Genomic DNA, 10,288 nt, shown 5'->3' with positions numbered 1-10,288 from the left:
GAGAGTCAATTAAAAAGAAATAAAGTAAAATCCTAGAATTAAAATGTTGATATCTGTATGCTGAAACTTCTTTTTCTGACAGACCAAAAACAAATCTGAGACCGTGTAGCATTATTATGATTTATTTCTTTAACAAACATCAGCAGTGGAACCACAAATTTTCTTTTACACACGTTTCTTTCAGCAGATAACGACATTTACTTTTCTTTTTTAAATCAGTGGGCAACAGAACTAAAGTAAAGGGGAGTCGGGAAAAGAGGAGGCGTTCTTGGATTGTCTTGCACAGAGCAGCTTGTCATCAAAAGGTCTTAGATGGGAAGATCTCCGATGTTTGTCTCATTCTTTTTATCTGTTTAAAAAATAAGTCAATTAAATGTTTTAATACAGAAAATATAAAGAGAACAGAAAAAAACCCAGACATACTCTGTCAAACTTGAGGTCAAGCAAAAGGGTTTCCAAATGCATCTCCAAAAGCATCAGTTGAAGCAGAATTCTGGCAGAAAAACAAGAAGCAGAGGGAAGATGAGTTTTATTCCATATCAGCATTTCATACTGGGGGAGAAGAAGAAAAAAAACAGTTTCTTTATACCACAGCTATGGGCGGCGCTCCAAAAGGATTAGAATTTGGAGCTCCGAATGCCTGATCAAACATATCCTGGTTGACGCTCGCCGGCTGCGCTGAACTGTTCCCGACAGAAGAGAAGGCAGAATCGAGGAGATCGGGGTTAAAGAGCGGAGCCGGGGCAGCAGCTTGAGCAGGAGGGGCTTTGGAAGCACCTAAACAAAAACACACGACACAGTCAACGATAGCCGAACACGGGAAAGTGTAAAGTCAAGATTCAGAGAGTTTACCGTTGTTAGCTAACGGAATCTGGTTGATATCGAAGTCGTCTTGATCTGCTGCATCCTGAGCCACCCCCACTTTACTGGTAAAGTACTGATCAAAAGCCCCTGGATCTTTGCTGCTGGGGGGTGCAGCAGCGTTGGCAGCAAGCTCCCCTTTCCTTGCAGGGATGGCAGGAGGTTTAGCCAGCTGGAAGTCTTTAAACATATCCTTTCCGGTTTTCTTATCCTTATCTCCCAGAGGATCCAGAGCTGTGAAGGCACTGTTCTCCACTTTGGGAGGCGCTTGCTTGACAGGGGCCCTCGGAGGGGGCCGTGCTGGACCTCCCTGGTCTCCCATTGCTGGGAAAGCACCCTGTTGGAAGGGATTGGATGCGGCATGTTGGCCCCAGGAGAGATGAGGTGGAGACAAGGGTGGGGCATTGAACTGTGGTGGCATCTGCTGAGGCCATGCCGGGGCCACCATGGGAGGCCCAAAGGCAGGCTGCGGCATGAAACTGGGTCTGGGGCCCGGAGCGGCCACCCCTGGCATGGGGAACATGGCTGGCGCAGCAGGAGAGGCTCCCCACATACCAACAGGATGGACAGTTGTGGTAGCAGGGAAGCCCAACTGAAGATTTCCTGAAAAAGGGAATAAAAAGATTAAATTTAAAAAAAAGGCACAGACTGAGAAGAAAAGCCAACATTGTTTTATAGATTACCCAGAGCAGCGATGGTGGAGGGGGGTGAATTTGCAGGCATGTTGTTGAAAAGGTCAGCCGGGACAGATGAACCCTCAGAATGGGAAGGAGTGGTAAAGAGTTCTGTCCCAAACAGGTCACTTGATCCCGACTAACCAGAAAATATTAAACATTTTAGGTCAAGTTACACCCCCAAGAACCAGCGTGAAGAACTAAGCTGTGAAAAACAAAGTGGTCAGAACGTGCCTCACAACTCACCAGAGCTTTCATCACTGAAGCATCAGGGTTAGAAAGACAGATGAGCAGAAATGAGTGAAGGAGACATTTCAGAAATTCAGGCAAAGAAGCGTGGAAGCATCAGTTCATGCACCAACAAGTGTCAAAAGAACCTCAGCTGCAGGTGTGAAGTTTCTAAAGTCTGTCCACCACCCAAAGCTCGGGATGTTAGTGCACCTCGTGCCACAAAAAAAAAGGCTTTTTTGCTCAACCCATGCAACCCCACTTGCGATCCATCTGACCGTGTCGTTTCACCTTTGCATTCCGTCGCCCTCGTCCGGACTTAGAGCTCTGCGGGGGCGGGCTCAGGACAACCGAATCCACTTCCGGACGTGGAGTTACGCCGTTTAAGACGGAGGTTTTCAGAGACGGGTCAGAAAATGGGTTTTTGTTTGACAGAATGGTCTCATTCCCGTCTGTCAAGGTGATCCCACTGCCTTGAGCTATGCTGCCGCCTAGTGGCCACTGTCCATCGTTAAGAGCAAGGCTAATGGTTTTTCCAGACAACCCAATACCTCGGTGACCAATTTCTGCCTCGCCGTTCATCTCGCCGTTACAAACAGTCTTAGTGGAGCCACCAGTGAGGTGTTTCAGATAGTCACTGGGGGAAACGGGGGCGTCACCTGCCGATTTAGCGAGAGGGTCATCTCTAAAAGGGTCACTGTCAGGAGCGGGGAAGTAACCAAACTTTGAAGAAAAGGGATTGGCATCGGGAGACGTCACAGAGCCGAGGCCAAAGGCTAGAAAAGAATTTCCTTTTATGCAATTCTGATTGTCGTCAACTTCAGCAGAAAAGTCCAGCAAGAGCGTTTCATTAGAGTCCTGGTTAAGATGAAACAAGATTCATGAATCACTTCTGCAGACAATCATGTTATAAAATCAATGAATCACATGATGAGGAGAAGGAATGATTGTTCAAGTTCTGCTGCATGTAGAAGAACATTTAAATGTAGCTCATAGTCCAATTTGGAAAATAAACAGCCACCCTAGAAATAAATCAAAATTCTTAAAATTCTAAGAATTCTCCTTACATAAATAATTAAGTCTGACAATGTGGGAAGAAAAAAATAGTTTACCAAAATTAATTTTAAGAAGAAAAATATGTCACTAAGACATGTTTTCTTAAACCAAGACTTCGTTGTGGAAAATTTTAATTTAGGATTTATTTTTTTTGCAGTTTGGTCACTTTTTGGACCCCACTGGTTTAAATGATTTAATTTGACTGAATTTAGCAAATATTCTACATGGAACAGCTTTGAACTGAAATGAACACAAATCTGAAGAAAGCATTTGATTTTTTGACTTTGATAAATTATTTTTATAGAACAAAAATTACAAGAAAAATCCTGAACAGAAATGGCAGAAAAAAAGAAAAGAAAAACAGAATTTTTTTTGTTTGTTTACACATCTAGAAAACACTTGTAGAATTATTTGGGTAAGTCTGTCTTGATACAATAAAAATTAAAAAAAATTAAAATAAAAAAAAACAAAGAAAAGGTAATGAAATTTAAAAATATGTGTCTGAACTTACATTGGGAGCCTGGACGTCTGGAGGAGTCGACATGTCTCCAAAGAGATCCAGCTGCTCTACTGGCTAAATTTCAACCAAAAAAAGTTCAATTTGTTTTTGAATTCAATTTCATTAATACATATTTATTGTTGAAGTCCCACTCCGATCATCTTTTGATCAACTTTCAATCCGTTCTCAGTAGCCTTTTAATTATGATTATGTTTTAGCCAAAATTAAAAGACCTGACGTTTTCTAGGACCGTTTCTGCAGAGTAGCAGGAGTTCATTAGAAATTAATCTCAGAGTTATGGGCAGGACTATTGCCCCCCTCCTTTTGGCTGAGACTCCTGTTTAAACTCTCTCCTGCTAGCTTACAGCCCCTCACACCCCCCAACCTAACATTAACAGTGCAGCAAAATGGTGAGCAAAATCGGAGCCATCCAGCTGTACAGTTTTAAGCCAGATGCCATCTCAGACAAGGAAAACAAAGATGTACATGGATCTATTCGTCTACAGGCGGCTGCATCCGAATAGAGCAGAGCAGGGAGCTTGTGGTCCACCCAGCATAGTTCCTATGCAAAAACTACAATCTGTAGTTCAATCTGTGTTTTGTCTGTTCCTGATTCACAACAATAAGAATACAGAAACATACAGAAATGTAATTTAAGGCTTAATTTTCTTTACATATGTCCTCCATTATCAGAAAAACACAACATATTAAAAGACATGATTTACATTGGAGTGCATCTTTTAGCTGAAAAAAATAAAAATAAACAACTCACCTGAGCAGTTTTTACTCCATTGTCTACACCCATCAAGGCATCACCTCCATTCTAAAAAAATAAAAAAAGTTAGGAGTTGAAACAAACAATGTCTGAAGAAGAACAAAATTCAAGAGCTTACCTCGACTACAACGCTGCCGTTTTCACCCTGAAAACAGAAGCATACTGTTAAGGCGGTTTTCTTAAACACACACACACACAAACACGTCATTGGAGTGGAATGTCTGGAGGATGTGATTCACTGCAGGAACACAGAGAGGCAGTGTTGACTTTCAAAGAGAGCATTTCCTGTCCAACACATGCAAGGCTTTTCTTTAAGGAGAAAAAAAAACTGCCATCTGAACGCAGACGTTACCTTCTGCGAAGACTCTGCTTCTTTTTTCTTCACGTTAAAGATCACCTGGAAAAGGTCTTTCAGGTCGATGACCAAAGGCTCCGCCTGCAAAAAAGAAAAAAAAAGTAAAAAGTTGCTTCATTTTTGCAGTTTTCTTTTAATCTGTGAACTTCTGAGCCTTACCTGTTGCGCGGTCTTTATGGCGAAGAACTGATGCTGACCCTCTGCTCCACACACGTATCCAAAAGCCCTGTTGTCCGTCACATCTCTGGCAATGAAGGAGATCTTATTCACCGCATGCTCATGCTCGATCACCTGGAAAGAAAAGAGGAAAACACCAAATAAGCACGAAGACATGAAGCCCTTAAGGCTGGAAGTCAGTGGGACTTACTCCTGATTTCTCATCAATGATCTTTAGACCAGACATTGAGATGTTGACCCAGATCCTCTGTTTATGTTTGCCCTGAGACCGAGCAGCTACTGCCATTCCCTGCAGGCAAGCAAACAAATTCAAATCGTTTTCATAGAAGATCACAGCAAAATTCCAGCTTTACCTTCAGTTTCATCATGGAATCTTGGCACATCTTGTCTCCTCGGGCCTCTGGAACGTCGTCGATGCCGATCAGCTTGGCCTTGTACCTCACCCCATCTCCCTGAAACCTGCTCAGCAGGTAATCGTCTGTCTTCTCTGGAGCTACGGAAAATTTCAGGGATCCACAGAGTAAGACTTGTGTTCAAAAATCTACTCTATAAGGATAGAGACCAAACTGCAGCTCAACTATTGTATTATCCAGTCAGCAACTTTTTTTTTTACATTTTTTGATGCATGGCCAGCAGCTCCATGTGAAATCAAAGGCTGACTAGCAGCTTCATATTCAGAGCAGACGGGACTTCCTGGAGAATGCCGGCTTTATTGAAACGGAAGCAAACCACAAGTTGCCTCGTTATTATTGAGCTGGTCGAGACAAAAGGTTAAGACGGAATGCAATTATTTCTGTGAAAAAACTGAGTTTACTGTCCAGAATACATACACTTATCTAAATAAATTGGAAAAATTTCCATGTTTGGATTTTAGGCATTTTTACATTTATACACAATTTCCTCTCAAAATATATTGACAGTTTTTAATAACAAAAAAAGACTAAAGAGATTTTCAAGGATGCAGCTTCATCGTGACTTATAAGATTACTCTTTAAAAAAAAAAGCCTTGCTTTTGTGCACAACTCTAGTTTTTGTCTTATATGATCAGTCCATTTCCTTGCTTTTATGTATTGCTGACTTTGGAGCCTATCGAGATTTATCAGATGGTAACAAGTGCAGGGCTGTGGAGGTGTGACTACCTATTGGGATGTCCCTTCGAGTCTGTAACTGTGGTGGGTGAGAGGAGGATGTTAGGGAAAATACAAAACATGAGGAACAACCCTCTTCTTCCTCCTCTGCATGAGACTGGGATGCACTAAGGAGCTTTCTGTCAGAGATTTTAACACCTCGCTGAAGGAAGGAGCACATTTGCAGATCTTTTACCTTCAGCCATTAGACAACAATGCCTCAGATGTTTGTCTTTTTTTTTTTATTGGTGCATTTTCGGTCCTGTTATCCATTTGCCGTTTGTAATTAAGCAACAAAGTAACTTCCCCTTTGTGGAAATCAAAGATTTGTTCTTTTCTACTTGATGTATTTGTAAAAACCCAAGGGTGCAGAAAAACAAATAAGTTAGGTAAGAAGAAAAATACAAACAGGGGGAAAATGATTATTGGCTTAAGCTGAAGATTCTATTTAAATTTAATTAAACAATACATTTCGGAAGAAAAAAAAATCATATGGCTACCAAAATGTATTATTTAGCATGCCACCGACCACATTATTACTGTTAATCTAACGGTTTGACGTAAAGTGAACCCCAGAAATGCCCCAACCTGAAAGGAGGGCAGCCCATCATGTGAAAAGGTAAAAAACAAAATTTTAGGAACCTTACTAAACCATTAAGAGACTTCCTTCAAGTATTATAACTTCATATATTAAAATAAGAGGACTATTTAAAATGCATGGATAAATTTTGCCACCCTTGTTAAAAACATAAGACTGTATTTTGCTTTGAGAACAATGGAGGCATGAAGCTTTTGGCTTTAAGTTTAGCTTTAGCCCCCAAAACTTGACCTTCTGCTTTTAGATTCATTAGCAAAGGCCATTTACTCCAGATTATGCAACAGCCAAGCATTAACATGGACGTAAAGCCATATACTTGTGCAGTAGTGAAGAGATTTAAAAAAAAAACTAAAGTTTCCTTTTGACAGTTTTATATCCTCTCAACTGTCAGCTGACACTCGTCCTTGAAGTACTGAAGAACAAAAACTGCTGCCTTAAAGTTCGTACATTTTCAGAAAAGTTAATCAAACAAGTTTTCTGAAAATGTACGAACTGTTCCAGCTGACATTTGAGCCAAAGAGAGACCAACGATGGTTAATTCAGAAAGTGGGTGGAGCTTTCCAAGGGTGGAGAAGGGGTCCAATCAGAGCAGACAAGTGACACAAAACAATAAAATAAGAAAACGATTCAGATTCATAACTCACTTTTCTTCTTTTCCCTCTTGAACGGGACCCTGGATGTGGCCGTGCTGGGGGACGTGGGTGGGGTCCCGGGGGTCGAGTCCGCAGTCTGGGAGCTTGGATCGACAGTTGCGGGCGCGCTGGTTTCCACCTCTGCAGACATGGCGGGGGACTCGAACGAGTGACAACCTGGGGTAAAGCAAACAGCAGCTCCGGGTTGGAGGGAGCAGGCGATGAAGGGAAAATGAGGCCTTCAACACCCGCGCATGCCTCTCCGCCTAAAACGACACAGGTAGATATTTTTGACGTTAAAAACTGATTTCCTAGAGGATTTCTTTTTTATTTGCACACAATAGGCAGAAAATCTTCATCCCCACCAGTAAAGGTTTACAGCACCAGAACAAGACACATGACCAATAAAACATCACACTCATGAGATCCAAACTCATTCCACTCTTTAAAAAAAAAAAAAAGAAGCTGTGTCAGCAGTTTGACTTTAAAGTAGTGAAACATCCTCAGGATGACACGCTCAAGTCACTTCTTCCGAAATCTGTCAGCATAACCAAACCTCACATCCATAAAAAGCCCTGCTGGTTGCACCCTGACACTCCAAGGGAAATTAACATTTAAGCACTCACTCCACAAATACTCTTGTTTATAGTTTAAATTATATTTTTAGTAGATTACCACCATATTTAAAGCCCTAATAAGTCCGTTTGGGATCCCAAACTAAAAGGTGCATTCAGCCAAATCAAAATAGAACAACCAAAAACTACTCAAATTTGACCGAAACAGCAGCAGGAGCTCCTACCTTTTCCGAGGGGCTGCAGACACTACAGCAACCACAACAGTAATGTAAAGAGCTGGAGCACAGCAGCAGACCAAAGGTTGGGAATGAGCAAAGGTTGAGCAATTACCTGGAGTTAATTTTACCCTAAGCGGTGAGAGGATCTCGTGATGCTCAGGAGTAGAAATGAAAATCAACAGTAATTATATATATATAAAGTTAAATCAGCAGAAGGATGAAAAGTCTGTCTCAAAAGAAAACACTACCCAAAATGAAAGAATTTGGTCAGAGCAGAGCAGCTGGGGTTTAATTACCTGTATAAGCAACACCTGAGCTGGACACTCACAAGTTCCTGCTGGACTATAAAGCAATAAATGTCTTACTTTTTACTCATCTGTGCTTATTTTCTAAGTAAATCAACTTTTTAATTACATGTTTAACCTTTAAACACCAGTGGATGCTTCACTCACTCATCATGCCCAGCCTGACTGCACTTGCTCATCAAAGCAGGAGGAGCCCAATAAAAAAAAGGTGTGATGTCAGCCTTTTCTGAAGATTTGAGCTTAAAAGTTTACTTTTTAACCATCAGGAGATGCGCTAAAGCATTAAACAGGAGCCAAATGATCTCCGTCAGCAAAGAAAGAGATGTCACAATAGTGAGCAGTCAGGGAAAAGGGCAGCACATCTGGAGGAAATCAGGGAATGAGTCAGCCTGCATGTGAATGAGGTGGTGAAACAGCACAGGCCCGGTGTGAACAGGCAGGAGAGGCGAACCCCCAAACGAAACATAGCTTCAAACAAAGAGCCTTCTGTGGTTTTGGAGACGCGCGCACGTTTGCGCAAATGAAACCTAATTTCCGAGGAAGCTGAAAATAGACCCAAAACAGAAAAAAGTGATGCTGAATTGTCTCAGTGACAGCCATAGAATCCTTCATCATGTTGGAATTTTAAAGTTTAAAACCTGCTGCACTCATGGAGGAATCCAGAGACGCGTACCTGTATGAAAGCGCGCAGTGAGACGTTCGATTTCCCGCAGACACAACAGCGGTGTTTTTGCCCCGCGGCGCCTTCAGTGGCTCAGCTGCAAAAATCAGTCCAATCAGTAGCAGCTTTTGAATCAGACGCAGAGAAAAGGAGAGGAGAGACGTCTGCGCGCTCCCGTTAACCCCTCCGTCACTGACAGGACAGAAGACTTGTTGCTGATTTCAGCTGGCAGGGGAGGGGAGGGGGGGGGGGCGGTCTCTAAACCAGAATGTACCAGATGAACCCAGACCAAACTGTATAGGAAATCTTATTTTGTTATAGGTTTAGTGTGGTTTGTTTTATGGAACTTCTTTAAAAATGTGCTCAAAAAGATCCAACTGAAGCTGAAAAACTCTACGTATCCCAAAAACGTCTCCTCTGATTGTTTCTTTGAGTCTCCAAACCTTCTTCTGTCAGTTTCCTTTAAGGATACTTTGACTTTTTCTGCCATTTCTTTGCATGTGATAAATTTTTTGACTGTTATCAGCTGCAAAATTAGGTTTTGCGAGGGTTTGGGATGACACTGTGTTCCTGCACTGCCTTTACACAGACAGACAAAGAGAGCTTTAAGTAATTAATAAAAGTATGGAAATCATCAGTAATAACTTTGATCAGCATCTACACACAAATGTTAGGTATGTTTGGTCTGAATTGTAACGAAATACGTAAAAGTTCCCTCTGATATCACTAATAATGAATGAGAAGTAGTAGTTTAATATTTGTTACCACAAAAATTAAGATAATAAGAAAGATTGTCCTAATAAGAAATAAAGACCATGTCGGTAGCAGGTAATTCTACCATTTGCTACAATGACAGCTTGACAGCGATGTCTAATGCTCTTCACTAGCCTCACGATCTTGTTCCAAGGAAATGCAATACACTCTCCAACAATGTAGTTCTGCAGTTTTGAAAGTGAGGTACAATCATCCAGTCTTTGCTTCAGCTGGTTCCAGACATGCTCTATGGGGTTCAGGTCAGGGGTCATTGCTGGCAATACCATATGAGGCACTCTGACTTCCTGAAGTCCAGCTGTGACAATTCTGGTACCATGTTGCATCATCATCCATGAATGATTCGGAGTGTGCTGGTGGAATTCGGGGACGATAATGGTTACATGATGAAAGAATGTGCAAAGATCTACAAAAACTAAAATCGGTTATGCGGTGACTGGTGATGCCTGAAGATTGTCGCACCCCCTCCACCAAAGTAAAGCCAGGGGACCATGTTGACCTTAGAGTATCACTCACCTTACCCTCTCCACCATTGCTGACGATCATCGTTTCTTAGATGACCCAACACTCGTCAATGAACAGGACAGTAGACCATTGCTGCATTGTCCATTGTCCAGTGTCTACTACAAACGTTCACAGCAGTGTCTTGGTGTCAGTGGAGTCACCTGCAACGGTTGTTTGGCATTCAAGTCAAAGCGGTGGAGTTGGTTGTGAATGGTTTGCCTGGAAACCCTAGTACCCCTCACATCTGGTAAACGGGCCTGGAGCTGAGCAGT

The 10,288-nt window shown here is 42.0% G+C and overlaps 1 protein-coding gene across 7 annotated transcripts; it reads right to left on the bottom strand.

The window, feature by feature from the left end:
* Positions 1-106: 106 nt before the first annotated feature.
* Positions 107-8,989, bottom strand: dab2 (DAB adaptor protein 2). Of its 7 annotated transcripts, none has more exons than XM_004074664.4 (15): positions 8,754-8,989; positions 6,995-7,248; positions 4,979-5,118; positions 4,816-4,914; positions 4,608-4,739; positions 4,446-4,529; positions 4,212-4,238; positions 4,091-4,141; positions 3,331-3,393; positions 2,055-2,621; positions 1,545-1,674; positions 853-1,464; positions 590-777; positions 424-493; positions 107-349 (listed from the first exon to the last, which is right to left on the bottom strand). In XM_004074664.4, exons 2-14 carry the CDS (start codon positions 7,131-7,133, stop codon positions 440-442), a joined length of 2,286 nt encoding a protein of 761 aa, XP_004074712.1. In that variant the 5' UTR covers positions 7,134-7,248; positions 8,754-8,989; the 3' UTR covers positions 107-349; positions 424-439. The 7 variants fall into 7 exon arrangements, with proteins under 7 accessions (XP_004074712.1, XP_078811641.1, XP_078811640.1 ...); XM_078955515.1 differs by lacking the exon at positions 8,754-8,989 and adding an exon at positions 8,072-8,239; XM_078955514.1 differs by lacking the exon at positions 8,754-8,989 and adding an exon at positions 7,888-8,038.
* Between the last annotated feature and the right edge of the window lie 1,299 nt (positions 8,990-10,288).

This window comes from Oryzias latipes, chromosome 12 (genome assembly GCF_053564925.1).
Source record: "Oryzias latipes strain Hd-rR chromosome 12, Olatipes_Hd-rR_3.1".
In the NCBI taxonomy this organism is placed as follows: Eukaryota; Metazoa; Chordata; class Actinopteri; order Beloniformes; family Adrianichthyidae; genus Oryzias; species Oryzias latipes.
This window is presented reverse-complemented; position numbering and strand designations above follow the sequence as displayed.

Bases quoted from the DNA above. Each gene is read 5' to 3' on its own strand.
- dab2 (XM_004074664.4), bottom strand. From the start codon at position 7,133: ATGTCTGCAGAGGTGGAAACCAGCGCGCCCGCAACTGTCGATCCAAGC. The intron at 5,119-6,994 runs GTGAGTTATGAA...AATTTTCCGTAG, and splicing joins CAAGAGGGAAAAGAAGAAAA to CTCCAGAGAAGACAGACGAT. The intron at 4,142-4,211 runs GTAAGCTCTTGA...TTATTTTTTTAG, and splicing joins ACGGCAGCGTTGTAGTCGAG to AATGGAGGTGATGCCTTGAT.